The following is a 23278-nucleotide window of genomic DNA, read 5'->3' on the forward strand; positions in this document are numbered from 1 at the left end:
TCAGATCTATCCTCTTGAGAACTGTGCCCAGCGGGCCCCAAACCCTGAACAGCAGATCCAGACTTGGAGTAGGGCTTCCTTAATTCCCTTGAAAATCCAAGGGAAAAGTCCAAATGAAGAACGCACTAAAATGACATTAAAGCCCATTCCTTCCCTTTGGAAGCAGCTGCCCACCCCACATGTCACTGGCTGATAATGGCCACCTCTCATCAAATATTTATCCCAGTGCTTGCAGTCCTCCATCAGCCTCCAGCATCATGCCAGGGATAGAATCTGATTATTAAAACTGGTCAGGAGTGAAGCAGGCAGACTACAAAGTGCCTGGGATAGAAAGGGGAAACATCAAAGCCCCATATTCTTCCTTAAAGGTCACTTCTGGAAGTGGAGCCCTCCTGTTAGGAAACAAAACTCTCAGGGGGTTCAGGGACCTGGCCCCCATGTGAGCCTCCAAGCCTCTAGAGCTCTCGCTCCTTTTTTTCCTCTCCAGTGGGGCAGAATGCAGCTACGCACAAGCCCCGGGGCCAGAGGACTGACTCCTAGCCATGGGTTTATGAAAAGCAAATAAATATCTCGCCCTGCTCAGAGATGTGACTCTTTCACTTTTGAGGGGAGCCCTGGCATTTCATTAGTGCCCTATTTGAAGCCTGCCCTTTGCAAAACAGAAAAAGAAGAGAAGGAAAAAAGGAATAGAAGCTGATTCAAAAGAGCTTCCAGAATCTGGAGTTTCTGATGTCCCTTTGTGTGGCTTCACTCATTATATGGGTGCAAAAGCCTGTCAGGCAAGAAATCATGACCGGTGTTTACACTCTAGTGGAACCCAGGGACCAATTAACCACACAGCACCAGTGGGCGAAGCATTTATAAAAGGAAGGGAAGGAACTCTCGCATTATAGCTCTTTCCCCCCCTTTCCCCAAATAAAAGACATGCTATGTCAACAGTTTCTCAAGAGTGATCCTTTATTTTCTGAAAGTCCTAAAACGGATCCATTTATCAAAAGGCGACTGATGCCCCAGTCCACAAACAATATCATTTTTTCCCCCCAGCAAATTCAGGAGACCTGAGAAGGCTGTGGCCTGGGTGACACTGTGACATCAAAACCTGCCCTCCACGGCCAGCAGCTGCACAGCAGCCTCCTGCACAGCCTGGTGGATATGCCTCACCTCCTTCTGGCACAGAGTCCGCTCCATGTGGCGGTAGGTGATGCGGTAGCAGTGGCTGATCTTGTGTGTCCTAGAGAATGAAAGAGGTAGGTCAGTGAGGGACAGATGTGCCCGTTGCCTGCAGGAGAAGTACCACTGGCTCTGACTAGATCTCTCCAACCCTACTGGAGAACTGAGGACGAGCTCCAGGGACAACCAGTGGACAACCAATCATGGCATGGTGGAGCCATGATTCCCGCTAACAGCCTGCATCTTTTATATACGTCAGGGTAGCTGGTGGGTAGGGATTCCTTGGCTTAAATTATCGAGACTGCTGGCTCCCATTGGACCAGATGCATCCAAGTTCCCTGGGAAGGAAGCTTCTAACAAATTTGATTCCTGAGCCAAACCCTGGAGATTGTGATTCAGCAGGTGGGAGGCGGGCCCTGGGCTTCTGGACTTTTCCTAGGCTCCCCTTGGGATTCTGACAAGCAGACAGGGTTAGGAACCAATGCTATCCACCTCCACCCTTCTCACGTCATAGAAATAACCATGCTTAGAAGGCACACTGCAGTCACCTTGTGGCCTGAGACTGGTTCCAAGGGCTCTGGCCGCCCAGAGAGCTGAGGCGTGCTACAGTAACTCTTTCAGCACCCATGTAGGCCATGGGTGAGCAAATAGGCAACTGTGTGAAATTGACCATATATGCTATCTCTGTGCCATGTAGACATTTTAATCCTCTGCTTTTACTGGGGGGCTGGGGGGAGGGTGGCTGTTGACTTGGCTTTCATGGAACCGCTGGGTGATTCTGCAACATGTGATGTGACAGTAGTAATACCTTGTGTCTGCATGACAGTTAAGACACACCAGTAAGCAAGATCTCATCAAGAACAACTCAGGGTCATGGGCTGGCAGAGCTGGCCCCTCTAGGAGCTGCCTCTCACTAGCTGTGTGGCTGGGGGTCTGACACTCCCCTCTCTGGGCACTTTTGTTTCTCTTCTTCAGAGCCACATGTATTCCTCTTTTCTAGTCCCCAGCTACAGGAGGGTCAGTCCATGACATTTTCAATGCAGATGAAGAAGCTAGGGCAAACCCAGTGGATCCCTCTGGATGATATCAGCCAGTTCTTAGGCTGCAAGGAGAGGCCACCTCTCCAGCAGGTGAGGCAGTGCTGGCCTTCAGTAATGCCAGACCCTTGAACAAACAGGTTTCTGGTGGAGTTGCCCCGGGCCATTCCCATATCCCACTGGAAGACCTGCTGGTCCCTGTCATTGCTACCTGGGTCCAGGGCTTTCACTTCTAGGGGACTCCTGATACTTCATGGATTTGCTCTCAGTGGCACTGTCTCTCCTCTTCCCTCTCTCCTGCCCTCTGTTTTAGTGCCAGACCCTTCAGCTGAGTAGAATACACCTGAACAGTGAGGAGTCTGCCTCCTTTATCTGCTCCTTTACCTCCTCTTCCAGTGTTTCCTCCCCTTCCTTCTCCACTCCAGGTTGGTCATCTTTGTCCTGCGGTCTTCCTTGTTCCCACCCAGAGCCCACCCACTGGAAGGAGCGAGTCCTAAGATTTAGTACACTGGGCCTCACAATGTTATTTGCATTTCAGCTAGGAACAGAGTCCCTGTTTGGATCAAGGCAAAGGAAGAAGTTACGACTAGGTGCCACAATCACCAAGCCCAGGCTGGGGAGAGAAAGCCTTTCCTTAGGGAACTTCCTCAGGGTCCCGAATATTACATTACCTGCTGTATCCCCTCACCTGACACATCAACTGCCTGCTCTAGAGGAAGAAAGAAAATGAACCATCTCCCCTCCCTTATACTTTTTCAGTCCAACTCAAGCCAATGGCTCTATTCAGTGGACATGCCTGGGGCAGCTAGGCAGCCCAAACTGCCCCTGAGGGCCTCCAAGGAAGTAGAGCCACTTTTCCTCCTTATTCCATGTTCCTTAAGTGAGTGTTCCAAACACCTCCAGGTACCAAAATGAGAGCAAGACAGAGAAACAGAGAGAGACATCGAGAGGCCCTTCGTGAGTGGGAGCTGATGAAACAACAAAGGCTGATCTGTTCCATCCAAAGGGGAAATGTCTTTTCAACAAGCGGTGCTGGGACAACCGGATATCCACACGCAAAAGAATGAAGCTGGCCTTTTCCTCATACCACACAAAAAATTAACTCAAACAGAACATACATCTAAATGTAACAGCTAAAACTATAACATTCTTAGGAGAAAACATTAGAGTAGATCTTTATGAACCCAGATTAGGCAAAGCCTCCTTAGATAGGATACCAAAAGCATAGGTTACAAAAGGAAAAAAAAAAAAAAAGATAAATTGAACTTCATCCCATTGGAAACTCTTGTGCTTCAAAGGATACCATCAAGAAAGTGAGAAGACAAGCTTCAGAATGGGAGAAAATATTTTGTGAGTCACATATCTGATAAGGGACATGTATCTAAAATATATAAAGAACTCTTATAACAACAACAAAAAGACGAGTAACGCAATAAAAATGTTCAAAGGATTTGAATAGGTTTCTCAAAAGAAGATATACAAATGATCAATAAGCACACAAAAAGATACTCAATGTTATTAGACATCAGGGAAAATGCAATTCGAAACCACAATGAGATGCCACTTCACATCCACTAAGATGGCTGTAATAAAAAAAAAAAGAGAAAGAATGAGAGAGAGAGAGAGAGAGAGAGAAAATAACTAGTGTTGGGGAGATGTAAAGAAATGAGAGCCCTCACAAACCGCTGGTGAGAATGTTAAACAGGACAGCCACTTTGGAAAACAGTTTAGCAGTTCCTGAAGTACATAAACACAGAGCGAATCATCATATCATCCAGCAAGTCCACTCCTAGGTATACATATTTCCACACGAAAACTTGTATGAATGTTCATAGCAGCATTATTCATGATAGTCCAAAAGTGAAAATAATCCAAATGTCTTCAAATGATGAGTGAATAAACAAAGTGTGATATATCTGCACATGGAATATTACTCAGCCATAAAAAGAAATAAAGTCCTGATACTACAACACACATAGACCTTGGAAATATTATGCTAATGAAAGAAGTCAGACAACAGACCACATATTATTGATCCCATTTACATGAAATGTCCAGAATAAGCAAATCCGTAGAGACAGAAAGCAGATGGAGTGACTGCCATGGGCTGGGGGACCAGTGGAAAATGGAAAGTGACTACTAATGGGCACAGGGTCCCTTTTGGGGGTAATGGAAATGTCTGGGATTAGTAGTGATGGTTCTATAACCTTGTAAATATTCTCAAAACCACTAAGTGTTGTACTTTAAATGTGTGTGTATGATATGTGAGTTACGTCTCAGCAAAGCTATTAAAGAGAAGGGACTCTCCCTGCCGGGCACTGGGCAGGGCTGTGCTTTTGCAGCTCCTCTGCAAGTCTCCTAAAATGCTGGTCTCCCTACACTGCCTCACTTGTCACCCTGCTGCCTCCCCGACAACACGCACTCCTAGATGGCTGTGCCCGGCTGTCTTATTCCACATTGCTCCCCTGGTATCTAGAGCAATGTCCTGCTTATAGTAGGTGCTGGATAAAAACTGCCGAATGGATGCTATGCAGTCACTGAAACACCTGGGTGGGAATATGCTTTAAGGCCTGAGCAGAGGCTGGCACAGTCTTGCACTGCGCTTGGAGAAGAGCATTCCTTCCGCCCTGTCAGAGTCAGCCATGGCCTTCTCTTCCTCCTTTTCTAACAGTGATGGAGGCAGATGCCTGTCAGCCACAGAGAAAGCAGAGAGTAGCAATGAATAATACATTCCTGGAACTGCCCCAAGCTCTTTCAACCTACCAGAGCCTTGGCTCACTTTTCAGGCGGTGGGGAGCCAGGCAGTACAGAGCAGGCTAGGGCAGGCTCTGGAGCCAGGCTGCCAGGGTTCACGCCCAGGTTCGCCGCTTCCTTCCTGTGTGTCTTTGGCTAGTTATTTCATTGGGCCTCGCTTCTCACTTCTCTCATCTATAAAGTATGTTTGGTGGTCCTGTCTACTTCAGAGGACTACGCAAAGGAGAAACAAAAGATCAAGTACACAAAGCACTTGGCTTAGTACCTGGCCCATTGTAAGAGTTCAATAAGTGGGTCCTCATTTTATAGTTTTTAAAATAAGGTGAGCAGTGAACATTGCTGTCCTGAATCTCAGTGCCTTCTCTATTGACAGAAATAATGGCACTTACCCCATCAGCCTTTCCAAACTGTTGTGGAGACCTGTCTGAAAAGTGACAGGGCAAATTATAAAGTGCTGTGTGAGTGTGAGGTATCACTGTGGCAACTATTACATTTTTTCACTGGTTCACTCTTAGCTGGTAATATGGTTCACTCTTAGTAGGTAATATGGCCACTCTACAAGTCGAGATTTCCAACCAAAGATGCCTCTTGTTTCTGTGTGCTTCAAAGAGGTCCCTGTAAGGATTCGTGACATTCTAACAGCTTTTACAAAACATTTTGGTAAGTTAGGTGTAAATGAATCATAAATATATGGATTAATTTTATAAATTGAAACAGCGTTTGGCAGAATATTTAGTGAAAATTCAGTAAATTCAGTTGAAAATCAACGAGGTTTTCTTTCTCCAAACATCGCTGGTAAGAGACAGAGTGAGAGAGAGTGAGAGTGAGAGTGAGAGTGAGAGTGAGAGTGAGAGAGAGAGAGAGAAGACTTTTAAAATTTACTTTCTAGAAACTTCTATTTGGAGGTTTTATATGGGGGGACGTACTCCTGTCCTCCTTCTGTTTGTTGGAGATCTGAAAGGAGTGGAGTTGGCAGCTGGCTGGGAGTGGAGGACCCAGGCCTCCCGTCCTTGCACAGTGGTCTGCCCTGAAAACCACGGAGTCACAGAGCTGAGGGGTCGCAGCTTATCACTGAATAGGTAAGAAGATGGGCTCCTCAAAGGGAGGGATACCCTCATTGCCCAACCTCAAGCGTCTGCATTAGAGCTTTTTGATTCTTTTATACCACCCAGTGCAGACTCTTTTAGCCAAAATGTTTCCTAATCTTTCCTCTGCCGCGACCTCCGCTGTCCCTCAATAACAGCAGCAGCAACAGCAAACATTTATGTAGCTTATTACATACCAGGCACTGTACTAAGCCCTTCACGCACGTTAACTCGTTTGAGCTTCACAATCCCCATGGATAGAGAGCATTGTTGTCCCTGTTCAAAGAAGAGGAAACTAAGGCACAGAAAAGAAAAGTAACCTGCCCAAGTTCAAGGAGCTAATAAGTGGCAGGACTGGATTCAAAATGAGGTTATCTGGAGGGAATGTAAACTAGTGCAGAAACAGTTTGTGAGAAACAGTTTGGTGGTTCCTCAAAAAGTTAAACATAAAATTACCATAGAACCTAGAAATTCTACTCCGAGGTATATACCCAAAAGAACTGGAAGGAGGTGTTCAAACAAAAACTTGTACAAGAATTTTCAATAGCAGCACTATTCTCAACAGCCAAAAGGTGGGATGAATGGATAAACAAAATATGGTATATCCATGCAACGGACCTATACAATGGAATATTCTTCAGTCATTAAAAGGAACGAAATACCGATATATGCTACAATGTGGATGAATGCCCAAAATATGCTAAATGAAAGAAGCCAGACATAACAGATCACATATTATATGGTTCCATATAATATGAAATGTCCAGAATAGAGAAATCCATTGAGACAGAAAGGAGATTTGTGGTTGCCAGGGATTGGGGGAGGGGAGAAGAGGAAGTAACTGCTTGGTGGGTAATGGGGTTTTCTTTTGAGGATGACGAAAATGTTTTGGAACTAGACAGAGGTAGTAGTTGCAAAACGTTGTGAGTATTCTAAATGCCACCGAATGGTACACTTTAAAAATGGTTAATTTATGTTATGTGAATTTCACCGCAATTGAAAAAAAACTAGGCAATTTGGTTTCAGAGCCCAGCTATCAATTATCGCACTCGACTGCTCCACCATACTCCACATGCCTTCCCTTTCATACCTCCAACCTTTTCCTTGTACCCCAACCTCCCCCTAAGAAGTACCAAGGTTTGCAAACAATTGAGAAAGATATAACTTCTTTTAATCATTCTGTTCAAGAAAGAGATGAACTGAGCCCACGTTCCTTTCTAGCTCTGCCCTTTGACTAATGGAGAGGGCATGAGCTGGGGACGAGGTATAAATGTCACATGGAGCGAGCGGGAAGCACTTAGAACATGAGTTCTTCAATAAAGGTCTTTCCTGTGTATAGGGCCATTAAAAGGTGGCTGGGAAGCCAAGTGCCTGGCGGGAAAATAAGAGGGCTGCAAGGGTGGGGCTGCAGCCACAGTTCCTGTCCTCCCCCAGCAGGCTGGGCAGCGCAGAGCTGCCGTAGCCCTCATGCGGGCGCAACCTTCAGGACCAGAAACCTTCCCTGAAGAAGAGAATAGTCTGCATTGACAACCTGAGATTTTAAAGGTAAATAAAAGTTCTCTTTTATGTACTTCACAGCTTCTACTCACAGGCAAAGTAAATGAGAATACCCATACTGAGTGTGAGAGGTTAAATTTCATTATAATGAGTTTGAAGAGATTGTCCGAACTTTGTGTGTGTGTGTGTGTGTGTGTGTGTGTGTGTGTGTGTGTGTGTGGAATTTCATTACACTGGGATACTGGCTAAAGTGAGCTGGTCATTGACAAGAGCATGAGTTTTAATAGAGATTTTAGTGGGAGAATCTTAGAATGTTTGAGCTTCAAGGGCTTCAATTATCACGAGTTCATTCTTGATTCATTTAGTCATTCAACAAACAGCATGCTCCAGGCAATGAGCCAGACAGAGACAAGCATCTGAAGCAAACCCAGAACCAAACAGCTCACACTTGGGGATAGTGCTCTGCCGAGGTCCTGCAGCAACCAGGGAGGACAACATGAGGGCCATTTCCCTTATGGTTATCGCAAGGCTTGGGCTTGCATAGCCACACCATGGCCGTTCGCAGTGAAGTTAGCCATGCTCCACTCCAACCTCATATACTCCTGAGACTTGTTCCTTCAGCAAATGACTTTCCCCTCTGGTACTGCCCCATGAGCATTTATGTGGTGTTATCTGTCTAGCATAGTGCTGAGCATTACAGAGCCCACAAAAGGGACTCATTCATCCTGCCCATAAGGAGCTTACCTGCAGTGAGGAGAAAGCAGGACAAGACAGCCCACATTTCCACGAGAACGGCTGGGTGTGAATGATGCCATGGTGCCCATCCTGTATCCCTTCTGCTTTCCCACTTGGCCTCCCATCAGCTCTCGCTTTGAGAGACTTGGCCTGGCTCATGAAACTGAAAACATGACTCAGACTTCTGAAATTTCGTTCCACTTGAATCCCATTCCCTGCCGTGGTGTGATCGCCAAGGTCCACCTGGCTCTACTACCCTGCGCATGTCCAGCCACTGGTATAATAATGAAGAACCAGGATGGGAGGGGCAGCCTTGTGTGGGCAGACGGGAGAGCTGTGCTGGATGGTGGACATGCCAGCAGGCAAGGATTCTGTGTTTTAATGCCGCCTCCTCCTCCCAAAGCCCCAATCTTAGACCTAAGGAAAAGGATGCTCAGGTGCTGCACACAGTCAATTCTAGATTAGTAAAGCGCTGTCAATATTAGAGATGTTTAAAAGGGATACTATCGCAGGTTTCTCTTTTTTTCTGAACAACTAAGTAATAAAATTAACAAGTATCAAAAGTATGGCTAAAAAGTAGTGCTGCTCTCCAGTTCACAGTGAGCCCATGAGAGACTTTCTTAAAGCACTCAGGACTGTCAAGCGTCACTGGAAAGGAAGAACAATGGGTCAGCGTGCTAGCGAGGGTTGGAATACTTCTATTACACAACCACTTGGTTTACTCTGGCAACCACGCAGCCTTCGAACTCGAAATAAAACCCTTCCATGGGATGCAGCCAAAACCCAGCTCCTGCAACATCCACAATGGTCTGCTTTTCCATCTGTGACAAGAGCAGTTCTTTTATGTTCTTGGATGGTGCATTGGACACCTCCCAGAATAGATCGTTTTGACCAGTAGTCATTGCAGATGCCACCTATCCGTGCAGGGATTACTCAACAGGAGAGAAAGTGCTGTCATGGGGTAGGTTCCATTTTCAGAGTAATGAAAATGGGATGCCCAATTCACTCTGAATTTATTTCCTGCTTGTATGATGCAGAAGCACAGTCTGCAGCCTCACAAGACCGACACCTTGTACAAAGTTGGGAGAGTAAAACCTGCAATGTTTTCACGGGCAGAGTTTCACTCAGGCACGAGGAACAGTGTGATAGAAAAGGAAGAGGGAGGGGAACTATTTGTTCACGGCCATGCCAGAAAATACAGATTGGAATGGGGCATGGTGGAGTTAAGAAGACAGACTTTGCAGTTAGAAAGACCTGGATTCTAATATCTACTCTGCCCTTTGCTCTCTGTGTGATTTGGGGACGTTTAACCCCTTGTGAAGTGAAGATAACATACTTGCTTTCTAGGGTTTGTGTTGATTGAGTGAGGGATATATGTAGAATCCTACTATAGGGCCTGGCAACCTAGAATGAGTGCTCAATACCTACTAGTTTGTCCCATATTTCTCCTTTACTCATGGGTCTTATTGAGAAAGAAGTGACACTTCGGGGAAGGAGGACTTGTATTTCCTAGGAGTTTCTTTTCACCTCCTTTATGGGCTTGGCATCTGACCTGGGGCCAAGGGAAGGATAAATGTCCCTCCTAGAGAGCATGAACACAGGCAGCTCTGGCTGAGAAAGTTAAGTGAGGAATGGAAGTCAGAAGACTGATGAATTATCATCCAGAATTGGGCATGATTTAAACAAGTGGTCTTGACACACCTGGAGCACCCAGCTCAGGTGATGAGGGAGACTGCGCTACTGAGCTCCACAGGCCACTCTTTCAAGACTGGGGCACACAGAAGCTCTACCTAATACATAGAAACAACACAGGGAGGCAGCTAAAATAAAGAGACAAAGGAACAGGTCCTATATGAAAGAACAGAACAAAGCTCCGGAAAGAGAACTAAACAAAATAAAGATAAGTAATCTACCAGATGCAGAGTTCAAAACACTGGTCATAGGATGTTCAATATCTCAGTGAAAACTTCAACAAAGAAATAGGAAACAAAATTGGAGATAGAAAACATAAAAAAGAACCGGTAAGAAATGAAGAATACAATAACTGAAATGAATAAACATTAGAGGGAATCGACAGTAGCTTAGACGAAGTAGAGGATCAAATCAGAGATCTGGAAGAGAAGGTAGCAGAAAACACCCAATCAGAACAGCAACGAGTAAAAAGAATCCAAAAAATGAGGACAGTTTAAGGGGCCACTGGGACAATATCAAGTGTACCAACATTTGCATCATGGGGATATCATAAGGAGAAGAAAGAGAGCAAGGAATTGAAAACCTATTGGAAGAAATAATGATGAAAAATTTCCCTAATCTGATGAAGGAAATAAAAATATAAGCCAGGAAGTGCAGAGTCCCAAACAAGATGAACCCCAAAAGGCCCACACCAAGATACATCATAATTCTAATGCCAAAAGTTAAAGACAAAGAGAGAATTCTATTTTTTTTTTAATTAAGTTTATTGGAGTAACATTGGTTAATATAATTATATAATTTTCAGGTGTACATTATCATTTGACATCTGTATATTCTACTGTGTGTTTACCACCCAAAGTCGTTTCCTTCAGCTACCATATATTTGATCCCCTTTACCCACTTTACCCCTCCTCCTCCCCTCCTATATTTGATCCCCTTACCCCTTCTACTTCCCCCTCCTCCCCCACCCCACTAGTAACCACTGGTCTACAGTCCTCTCGTAACCACTAGCTTATAGTCCACGTCCATGAGTCTCTGTTTGTCCTGTTCATTCGTTGCTTTTAGGTTTCTATCCCACATATAAGTGATATCATGTGATTCTCAACTTTTTCTGTCTGGCTATTTCGCTTAGCATGATTATCTCAAGGTCCATCCATGTTGTCACAAATGGCAGTATTTCATCTCTTCGTATGACTGAGTAATATTCCATTGTATATATGTACCACAGCTTCTTTAGCCAGTCATCTATCATAGGACACTTCGGTTGCTTCCATGTTCTGGCCACTGTGAATCTTGCTGTTATGAATATCAGTGTGCAAATACCTTTTTCGATATAGGCTTTCAAATCTTTGGGGTAAAAACCCAGTAGAGGGATTGGTGGATCATATGGTAGATTAATTCTTAGTTTTCTGAGGAACCTCCATACTGTTCCCATAGTGGCTGTACCAATTTGCGGTTCCACCAGCAGCATATGAGGGTTCCTTTTTCTCCTCATCCTCTCCAACATTTGTTATTACTTGTCCTGTAGATTATAGCTATTCTAACAGGTGTGAGATGGTATCTAATTGTAGTTTTGATTTGCATTTCCCTAATAGCTAGCGATATGGAACATCTTTTCATGTATTTGTTGGCCATTTGTATGTCCTCTAGGGAGAAGTGTCTGGTCAGGTCCTCTGCCCATTTTTTGATTGGATCATTTGTCTTTCTGTTGTTGTTGTTATTGAGGACAAAGAGAGAATTCTAAAAGCAGCAAGAGAAAGGCAGCTAGCTATCTACAAGGGAGCTCCTATAAGACTGTCAGCTGATATCTCAATAGAAATTTTGCAGGTCAGAAAGGATTAGAATGAAATATTCAAAATGATGAAAAGCAAGGACCTATGACCAAGATTACTCTACCCAGCAAAACTATAATTTAGAATCGAAGGACAGATAAGAGCTTCCTAGAAAGCTCTTAGCTTCCAAGAAATAGCTAAAGGACTTCATCACCACCAAACCGGTATTATGAGAAGTGTTAAAGAAATTTCTTTAAGAAGAAAAAAATATGAATAAAAAAATGGCAATAGCTACATATCTATCAACAATTACTTTAAGTGCAAATGGATTAAATGTTTCAATCAAAAGACATGGGGGGGCTGAATGTATAAGACCCTTACATATGCTGCCTATGAGAGGTTCACTTCAGATTGAAAGATATGCACAGACTGAAAGTAAAGGAATGAAAAAAAAAATGTTTCGTGAAAATGGACACAGACAAACAAAAAAAGCCAGGGTAGGAATGCTTAATACCAGACAAAACCTACTTTAAAACAAAAGACAAAGAAGAACCTAATAACTCCATTTCTGGGTATTTATCTGAAGAAACCCAAAACACTAATTCAAAAGACATATGCACCCATATGTTCATTGCAGCGTTATCTATAATACCCAAGATATGGAGGCAACCTGCATGACCACCAATAGATGAATGGAAAAAGAAGAGATGGTGCATATATTAATGGACTATTTACTCAGCCATAAAAAAGAATGAAATCTTGCCACCTGCAACAACATGGCTAGACCTACAGGGTACTTTACTAAGTGAAATAAGTCAGACAGAGAAAGACAAATACCATATTATTTCATTTATATGTGGAGTCTAAAAAAACAAAATAAACAAACAAAACAGAAACAAATTCATAGATACAGAGAACATGTTGATAATTGCCAGATGGGAGGGGAGTTGGAGTGATGGGTGAAGAAGGGGAAGGGATTATGAAGTACAAACTGGTAGATACAAAACAGTCATGGGGATGTAAAATATAGCATAGGGAATATAGTCACAGGTATAATAACTATGTATGGCGTCAGATGGGTACTAGATTTATTGTGGTGATCACTTTGTAAGTTTTATATATAAATGTCTAATCACTATGTTGTACATCTGAAACTAATGTATTATATGTCAACTGTAATTGAAAAATAAAAAATTATTAAGAAAAACAAGTGGTCTGAAAACCAAGTAAATCATACCTATCCTCCCCGCCCCAAACCGTCTTCTGTATTAAAAAAAGAAGAAAAAGAAAAAAGGAGAGAAGGAAATTCTGATAAGACCTAGGGTCCCATGACTACACTGCTTTTCCTATTGAACTGCCTGAGGTTTTCCATGACAGAAGGAATCATTGATTTAATATAAAGAAATAACCGCAGGCCTAGGAGGCAAAAGATTCCCAGGCCAAGCCCCAGAAACGTCTGTGTGACTTTAGGCAGGTCATTTAACATCACCAATGAAAGAAATGGACTGACTGGGCTCCAAGCCTTCTTCTGGCTCCAACATCCCAAGAGTCATTTGAGAGCATGGAAGAGATTCTAAAGTAAATGCCCCTGTGTAGAAAATGAGCCGGCCTGTCAGCCATTCTTTGCAGAGCCTGCACGGGATGAAAGAGAAGGGGGCCCTGACCTGGCGGAATTTCCAGACAGGCTAAAACACAGATGCAAGTTGCATGAGTGATAAAAGCAAGAGGGAAGTGAGTTGGCTTAATGAGGGTGGATTATAGCTTGGTAGGGCCCACTAGGAAAGGCTTCCAGCGAGGGTGGCTCTCCAGTTACAACAGACAGTCTGGACACCTTTTAGGCCCTCTCTATCAACTACCTTCGCCCACCCCCCCACCCCAACACACGTAATCTCTGAAACTAAGAGGTCTGCCTTCTCATTCTCAGAATGGTCTGCCTGAGGCCTGACGCTCCCCAGTGCACCATTCTGAGTGCACCTCCCCCCAGTTCAAGCCAGTGAGCATCCGAGTTGCCTCTCACTGCTGCTGCTGCAGTTGCGATTTCATCCCAGGGGGGTTTCTGTTCCTTGGAGTCAGTCACAAGAAACCAAAGCAGATGGTTCCCTGACAGTTATTGCCTTGGGAGAGACAACTCCAGTCCAGGCCTTGATGCAAGGAGAGCCAGAGCCGGGGAAAGAGAAGCTTGTGGGGCGCAGCTCAAGCAGTCTTGCTTTCAATCCTGCACCCCCCGCCCCCGCTCCTACTCAGCTCTGTCATCTGAACATTGGCAACTTAAGAGCCCCTCAGAGACACAGATTTTGCAAGCAAGAAATGCATTTTCACATCAAACACTTGCCAAGTCCTCAGAGAAGCTTCAAAGCACCCCCCGGATTTCATTCCCATCAATCTCTGTAACTTTTCCAGGTCCTTCTGAGTGAATGCCTCACGCCAAGGGCCTTGGGAGGAAGGAGTTCATGCTGTTGCCTCCTGGAGAGTGGGGCCAGTGTTTCTGGTCTCTCCATGCACGGACATATGAAAATAACTGCTCTGAGGAGACCCTCTAATAGAAGCTCTTACGGAGAGGCACAGGGATACGGCTTCGCCCAGTGCTACCGCTCTCGGCCACAGGACACCAGGCCGGCTCTTATTTTCTGATCCATGTTCTCATCCAAAGATAACTCGCAGGGTTTCTGAAGGGACTCATTGAAAATAAAAATAAGCATAGTTCAGGCTTATAGGTAACAACCGGTATTATTATTTAGCAGCTAAAGATTATGGAGCCTCTACTTTGGGCCACACAGAATGACCCAAATGACATTAGACAAATTAGCTAAGCTTCAATGTCCTCATCTGTAAAAATGGATCACTGATATGATACACTTTACGATATGGAGGAATCTTGAAGACACTCTATTAAGTGAAACAGTCCGGACACAAAAGGTCAAACGCTATATAATTCCACTGACATGAGATACCTACAGTAGTCAAATTCACAGAGAAAGAGGGTAGAAGGGTTGTTGCCAGGGACTGGGGGAGGGGATAGGAAGTTAGTGTTTAATGGGGACACAGTTTCACTTTGCTAAGATGAAAAAGTCCTGGAGATGGATGGTAGTGATGGTTGCAGAACAATGTGAAAGTACTTAAGGCCACAGAACCGTACACTTAAAAATAGTTAACATGGTAACATTTGTTATGTATTTTTTTATCACGATAAAAAAATTTGAGGAGAGTTGACCCAAATAACCTAGTTGACTATTATGAAAAATGGAAGTTCAGAACTCACATTTATATTAAAAACCAACCAACAAACAACAACCACCAAACTTTACCAGGTCATTGATACGCATGTGGCAGGACTGTTGCAAGGCTATAATGTGATTAATTTCTGTCCTCCCCAGATGGCTCGTCTTAGTGATTTCATTAACTTAGCAACTAAGCAGCCCTGCATTTTATACAAATAAATTTTTAAGACCCCTTGCTCATAATGCTATGAGAGGGTTTGACCATAAATGAAAAATTCTTTTCAACTACTCTACTACCTTCCTAACCATCCTCTTTCATTTCTAACAAACTTGAAGTAATGTCTCATTTTGCACAGATTTCCAAAGCTCTGTACTTTTTGGTCGTATAGAAAATTTGGAAGAGATTTTATTTTTCTCCCTGGCTTAGCGTGCCAAGCCAAAGTCAACAGAGCTAACTTTAACTCTGTACTGTTACACGGCAGTTTCCCCAGCACGTTGACACTTTGGTGGATGAGTCAGGTCACAAACAGAAATTTGTGGTAGGTGAAGTGCTACATTTCCAAATCAATCAATTGATCAGCAATCATTTATTCTGTGCTAAGGTAGACTTTGTGGGGGATGCAAAATATGGATACAAACTGCTTGATCAATACACAAATATTCATGAAGTGGCTGTTCCATGTACAACACAATGGCAGTGTAAGGGGGAAGAAGTATCCCAAAATAATAAAAAGAAGGATTTGGCTAGATTAACACCCATTTGGGGGTTGAGACATTCATATATGAAAAGATAGCTCATAGGACAAAATTATTTATGCTAAATATTAAATGAATGACCAAAACTATAAATAATTTACCAGTCGGAAAAGACTGGTAAAGGAGATGAGATTAGATCTAGTCTTAAAGTGTGAGTAGGATTTTGGCAGGTGTAGGGTATGGAGTGCATTCTATCTTGCAAAATGATGCAAGTGGTATTGGTGGTGGGGGGCATTCATTGCATTTTTCTTCTGGTTCCATTTCAACAAAGAGTTGTTGACAGTATGTTCTAAGTATAAATGGTCCAATGAAGAGCTGTTGAGAGGATGTGTGATCTGCTGGAGAGGGTTGTGTACAAATATAGCCCTAAGCCAGCTTAGGTACATGGTAGGTACAGGAGGTGATTGACCCAGCCTAGAAGAGAGAGAACAGTCTCACAGACTGGTGCCAACTGAACTGGGGCTGGAAGTATAAGACATAAATTTGGCACATGGATAAGTGGATAAGTGGTAAAGGGGAAAGGCCATTTCTGCAAAGGCACAGACAGAATTGTGAGCACGCATGGACAGGCTGAAGGAGAGGTGAGTTGTTCAGAGTGGCTGGTCTGGGTTTATAGAGGATACAATACAGAAGTAGTGGGCAAAAGATTGTGGGCTGGGCTGGGCTGGGCTCACAGAGGAGGGCCTTACACACGTGGCTAAGAAGCCTCAACTGAAAATCCATCATTAAGCAATCAACCAAAACAAGAGTTGAGATTCAGGTCTCTACAGAACCCTATGAAAGAACCCCATTATTCACGAGTAGAATTACCCATGACTGTTATGTTGTATAGCTTTTATTTCTTTACCGAGTCATAGATGAAATGGGCTAATTACTTTAAGACTTAGTGTCTAGTTAATTATGAAGGAGTTACATACTAATAAAGAGATTTATATACATTTCCGATGACACTGTTATTTTGCAAGTGCTTTTGAGGAGAGACGCTTTGAGTTAATTAATAGCACAATCTCTTGACAAATAGTGAGAGATAGAGAGAGAATGACAAAATAGGAACTTGGCTGACAGGATGAGCTTTCTCCATCCATAATATTCTAGGCTGGAATACAGCAGAGATGTCTTAAGTATTTATCATACGAGCAACATGTTTTATGGAATCACAGAATCCAAGATAAGGGACCCTAAAGATTTTCTGATCCATGCTTGAGTTCTTCCCACAAAGCCTTATGTTGGTTACTTCTGGGGCCATCCCAGACTTCCACAGTGCAGGCTGGGCGGGTGCTCCTCTCTACATTGAATTGACCAGAGCTTCCTGTGTTTCTTCTCATTGGTCCTGGATCCACTCCAGTCCTTTTCCCCCATCACAGCCCTTCAAAATCCTTAACTCAAATGTCATCAGCAAAAGAGCATGATGGCCCTGGCTGGGACTCCCAAGACCACTGGTGGTCAAAGTGGGAAGAGATCTGGGTTGCAGCACATGTAATGTTTAACATCACTGCCTCTGAGGTTAGACAGCCTTCTGTCTGTCCATCCATCTGTTCATCATCCCTCCTTCATTCATTTACTCATTCATTCAACAAATGAAGTGAACATTCATTGTATGCCATGTATCTGCTAGGTATTAAAAACCTAATGGTGGAATGAAACAAAACAAAAGCAAACAAAAAGACCTGACTTCAGGAAGCTCACAGTCTAACATAAGAGACTGGCAATAATGAAAGAATTACAAAGAAATGTAAACTGCAAGTACGGGAAAGGGTTTGAAGAAGAGGTACAAGGAGCATTGAGGCTACATGAAAGGGCAATTAACTTAGGTAGGTCAGTCAGAGAAGGTTCTGTGTGCAGGTGCCAGTGAGCTGAGATCCACGCGGGGTAGGAATTAGCGAGGTGAAAGAAGGGGAGGAGGCCGCAGTGGCAGAATTGCTGGTAGAGGGAACAGCATGGATAAAGGCCTTCTTATCTGAGTTCGAATCCTAATTGTCCTCCTTTGAGCTATATGAATTTGGTCTTACCTTATCTAGATCTTACCTTCTCTAGGTCGGTTTCCTCATTTATAACACGGAGAAAACAACTCTGCACGTCACACAGGTGAAGGCTTTGCGAGCTCAATGTAGGTAGTTACTATGAGCACCTGAGGGTCTCACGCTTTAGGGCTTCTGTTTTGTTTTGTTTTTTTTTTTTTAGGAACAGAACCACAATCTCTCCCACATGTAACACCCTTTAAATTTGTTCCCTCTGAGTTTCACAGTATAAATAGCATAGCACAAAGCAAAGCTGCTTGAGTATAAGAGGGCATGAAGATCCCACCCACTGGCTTCTACCTTATGCCCATGGCAGCCCCCTCCCCACTGTGGCTCGTCGGAATCCCCAGGCCTCTGAGGAAAGCAATTTTGAAAGACTCCATATTCTGCAATAAAACAAAGCAAAGCTCAGAGAGACAATGGTTTGCCTGGATTTGTCTCAAAATTTACAAATCCAAGTGAAATGTGCTTCAAATATGATTGGAGCTCATTTTGGGGAACATATCCTTCTAAATAAAGAGAAATCCTTGCTCCCATGGAGCATGAAAGCAGCAAGCACAGTGGAAAGCAGGCAGGCGTGGGCGACAGAAACCTGGAACTCCCCTTTATAAGGTGAGTGACTTAGCACGAGCCTCTTAAAGGCTCTGAGCCTCAGTTTCCCTATTTTACAAAGGGGATTACAATTGCCTTGCAGTATTATTGAGAATTAGTGAATTTTTAAAGCCCTTTGTAATTAGAAATGACTATTTAAATTTATCATGATAAAAGAGAGAATCTAATTTTGCAAATGGCCAAACAGCACTTAGGGCTAAAATTGATGAGGAAATAATCTGATTGAATAATATTCCATATGTGTTAAAAGAAAGCACAGCATAAAGTAATAAAATACATTTTCTGATGTAGCTTATTGTTGGTTTTATAAAAAGTCTCAAAAAAAAAAAGAAAAAAAAGAAAAAAAGAGGTCCAAATAACTGTTGAGAACAAAACAGCATCACACAGCCTTCAACTCTAAAGGTGCTGGAATGATTGAACTTACTATTTTACAGTGAGACCAGAGTTACGGCTCATTTCTACCAGATTCGCTTTTACAATCTAGAGAAAGACATAACTATCCCAGACCACCTATTCCCCTGAAGAACTAACACAAGCAAACAACATTGACAGAAACTTGTCCCAGAACCTTGTGCAACTTATACATGAAAACAACTTTAAAATTCCAAATATTGATAAAATTAAAAAGAGCTCTAAGCCTTGCATACCATAGTCTTTATAAATCTGAAGAGACTTTGTTAATAACTGTAGCAACAATCAGAAGAATTAACAATTATTATAAAGTTATGCAGCTTCCAGAACAGTGTGCCTACATGATCCCATTCCTGTGACCCACACAGCAGCAATCCTGAGGTGGACACTGTCACCTCCTTTTGCAGAGTAGGGAACAGGCCCAAAGAGAGAAAGTGACTTAGAGATGAACACAGCTAGAATGTAATTGGGGTGAGACCTTACTTGCTCCCTTTTCATTAAACTCTGTCCATCTTTTTGTCCTAGGCACACTCTGTTCAGCTTATTAGTGTCCACCTTAATCAATATTAATTGATTTTAAACAGGGATATCACGATAAATTATTATTTACCAATTAATTTACAAGATGCTTTTAGAAATATTTTTATTACAAAAAATTCATTAGTAAATATTTCTTAGCAGAGAAAGTATAGGAAGTATAAAGAAAGCAAAGGTAAAAGAAGAAAGAAAAGGTATTTTAAAGGGAAGAATGATCTATTATGTATTAAATTCTAGGTACTTTACCTTATCTCATTTTGTCCTCAATCATTATTGGGAAAAAAAAAAGTCAGAATGAAGGAAAATATAAGGTTGATGAAGACAAAGTTAGACCTGGAAAACAGAGAATACAAATCTGCAGGCTATGAGTTGAATAGTGGGGATAGAAACTTCATATAGAATTTGAAACCAAAGTGAAAAAGCCTGATCAATTCTGTGGTTTGCGTTGCCTGAGAGGAGAAAAGGCCATACTTCTTTAGGGAAGCAAAACTTCCCCCAATAAAATATTCTAAAAGAAATTTCTCAGGTGAGGTTTCATACAGGGAACTTTAGATTAATAATGGTTATGATTAATAGGTCACTTACTAGGTCACTGAGGCACCTAGATAAATTTACATGCATTATCTCATTTAATTCTTATTGCAGTCCTATCATCATGGGGATTATGTCCCATATTTTGTAGGTGAGAAACTATAGTTCGGAGAGGCTAAAAGTGACTCGTTCAGGTCACACAAGTAGCAAGGAACAGGTGGGATTCTAACTTAGGTGTCCAATTGCCTCTAAAGCTCTGTTTTTAATCCTGGGCTAGGGCTATTGTCTGATATTCGTGTCCAACGTCTCAACCATATCATTATTTCAAGGCAGTAGTGGGTTTCATAAAGCTATTCCCTTGATGAAACTTGAAATAATAGCCCTAAAATAATGTACTTCCATAAAAAAGCAATTTTGTTTGGGGCCAGGGGTGTGGGTAGGTTCAAGTACATAGCTCCTTTAGTGGTCTAGCTATCTTTGTTACTTAGATAAATCTGCTGACCTATCCAGTTCTCAATAAGAGAGAAGCAATGCTATTTGGTCCTAACTAGTCCCGCAGTTAGGAAAAAACTGAAGTCACGTGAGCAAAGCATTGTCAGCAATCTGGAAGAAAGTACTAATAAAGTGAAAGTCAGAGTCAATAAACCATTTTGAATATTATTGAGTTTGCAGTTGTCCATTTACAAACTCAGTAAAAGAAGTGTTCTCTTTTAGCTATTTTCCTACTTCAAAAAGAAAGATATCAAGCTTACATTTCTGGTGTACTGAAGAAAAACAATTTTTTTGAAGTTAAATTCTGTCCATTATAAATGTTGAGGCAAGATTCGATAAGACTGCCCATGGGTTAATTTCAAAGGCAAAGTGTCAAGACCCCTCAATCGTTGGCTAGAGGGGCAATGTAACACATTCTCATTCCTTGAAGAAACTACCGATGTGGTCCAATATCTTTAGACTCCCTCACTTCAAGCTAAATTTTTCACTGGGCAAAGAAGTGACTGCAGAGTTGGGCACGGTGGGTGCTTTGGACAGACTGCTGGTGATCAAAACTATGTCTGTCTCTTTCCCTGCCATGATCTGTTTCATGTATGACAATTAACTCAAAATAAGATAGTAGTGAGCTAAGAAGGTTCCAGAATGATGGCAGAATAAGATAACCTGAAGATCCTACTGCTACATACTCTCAGATGTACTGAATAACATGTAAGAACACTGGCTTTTTTTTTCTTTTCTTTTTTTAAGTAGATGAGTATGAAAACAAGGGAAAATCTCCAGGTGCAAAAAATAAAACAAGAAATTGCAACAGTAAGTGCCCAATATTACTCAGCTGCCTACAGTAGGAAGCAGTATCAGGAAGCAGTTACTGTAAGCTGGAGTTTAAATTTTAACATCTACCTGAGAATAGAAGATGAAGGCTTTGGTCCACATGAAGCAAGGGGTTGGAACTGAGATTCCTGCATGAAACTAGTATCCTAAAAGGCTGCATCCTTGATGTAACAGAAGACTAAAATTCTTTATCTCTACATCTATATCTACATCTATATCTATCTCAGAGAAAGGAGAAAAGGAACCTTATCTCTGCCTGATTACGAGAACACTGAAAATGAGTCGACCTGAGAATCAAAATCCTAGGTCTGTGTTGCAAGTGTATTTGGGTTCCAAATGCACAATATATCACACTCTAAAGCTGAGAAATCAATGTAAAATTGGTCCTGGAATGTTGCTAGCCCTAGGACAGCTAAGATACCTAAGAAGAAAATGAAGAATGGCCCTGGAGAGAAGCTCGGCCATGTGGAATCACCTCAGGAAAGGCTCTAATGAACACAGCTTCACAGTCAAAAATTATAGAACACATCAAGATACAATCCATTATATAGCTATTAGATATAAAAGACAGGAGATTAGTATCCCAAGAATTTCAAATGCAAAAATACTCTAAAAACTACTTTAAATGATTAAATATTAATTTTAACAGTCAAAAATGTTTAAAATACTTAAAGACATAAAAGAACCATGTGAAAAAACAATATGAAAAATAAAATAGCAGTTCTAAAAAAGACCTACATAAAAAAGTATGGAAATAAAAACATAGTATAACTTGAAAATAAATCAAGGGATTAAACAATAGGTTAGAGACAGCCAAATGGAGAATTAGTAAACTGGAAGAAAAATCTAAGGAACTGTTTAGAATACAGTAGAGAGAAGTACAGAAATAAAAGATATGAATAAGGGTAAGAAATATAGGATATAATATGAGTACCAGAAGAATATAGAGAGAACTAAGAGAGGCAATATCTGAAAATAAAATGGCTGAGAAATTCCTAGAATTAATGAAATCCTCAAATTCAAGAAAGCATAAGTTCCAAATGGGATAAAAAGAAAAAAAAGGTCTGCACTAGACACATTATAATGAAACTTCAGATCACTTAAGACAAATTGATGACCTAGAAAACAACTAGAAAGGAAAAACAGAACTTACAAAGGAATAATAAAAGAAATAGGTGACTTCTCAATATCTACAAAGAGGTCAGAAGGTAATGGAATAATACCAACAAAATGTCGACCTATAATAATTATATTCAGCTAAGCTGTTATTGTAGAATAATGGTAAAATAAAAGCATTTTCATACAAAGTGAGATCAACGAGATAGTTTACCACTAATGAAAGACTGATCAAAGGTATATTTCAGGAAAGAAACTGAACTAAACAAAAAAGTAAGAAGGTAGCAATGATAATACAATGGCTTAGATCACAACCTAGTGAAAGCTAGATTTACTCTGTTTAAAAGCTATGGTTTCAGATGTCCCAGTTTCCAAAGTTAGTCTCCATATTAGATAGTATTCCCAGAATTACACTAAATTGGAGTAAATAACCTAAGAAAACTGATTTCCTGTCCTGGTCATTAGCATCAGTCCCAGTCTTCCCATAGAACCCCGACTACTCACTGAAACACTGATACAATACACCAGGAGGGCTCTGGATCACACAGCTCCTACTTGGTGTGATTTCTTTGTGAAAGTTACTTTCTCTAAGCTTAATTTTTGACATCTGAAAGCGGGGCTAATAAAACATACTTTGTAGATGTATGTGTAGAAGATCCCAACACAGCGCCTGGCACAAAATAAATACGCAATAAAAGTTAGCAGTTACTATAATTAGTATTAACATTATAAACTTTGCCAATTAATTTGTTTAAAGAGCAGTGCATACATTTATTTAAATGAACAAAAGTTATGTGTCCCCAGATTTACTTCAAAAGAAAAAAATAAAAGCATTAATATTAACTGAAAACGTACTGGGTGCCAGGTGCTAAGCACCAGACACCCTCCTAACACTATCCCTGATCCGTGAGCACCTCCAGCTGCATGACATCTAAGTAGGTCCTCTGTTAGCACCACCATGGTGCTAGTTCAATCTGGGCTGCAAGTTTTCTTTAAAACCGTAGGGAAGAAGCT

General features: G+C 41.8%; 1 protein-coding gene across 1 annotated transcript in view; it reads right to left on the reverse strand.

The window, feature by feature from the left end:
* Nucleotides 1-943: 943 nt before the first annotated feature.
* FARS2 (phenylalanyl-tRNA synthetase 2, mitochondrial) overlaps nucleotides 944-23278 on the reverse strand; it is a 470289-nt gene continuing 447954 nt past the window's right edge. Inside the window, exon 7 of the mRNA XM_039869411.1 lies at nucleotides 944-1231. Within this exon, the coding sequence (XP_039725345.1) occupies nucleotides 1093-1231 (139 nt within the window). The 3' untranslated portion in view covers nucleotides 944-1092. The remainder of the gene's footprint in view (nucleotides 1232-23278) is intronic.

This window comes from Pteropus medius, unplaced genomic scaffold (genome assembly GCF_902729225.1).
Source record: "Pteropus medius unplaced genomic scaffold, Ma_sr-lr_union100, whole genome shotgun sequence".
Lineage (NCBI taxonomy): Eukaryota > Metazoa > Chordata > Mammalia > Chiroptera > Pteropodidae > Pteropus > Pteropus medius.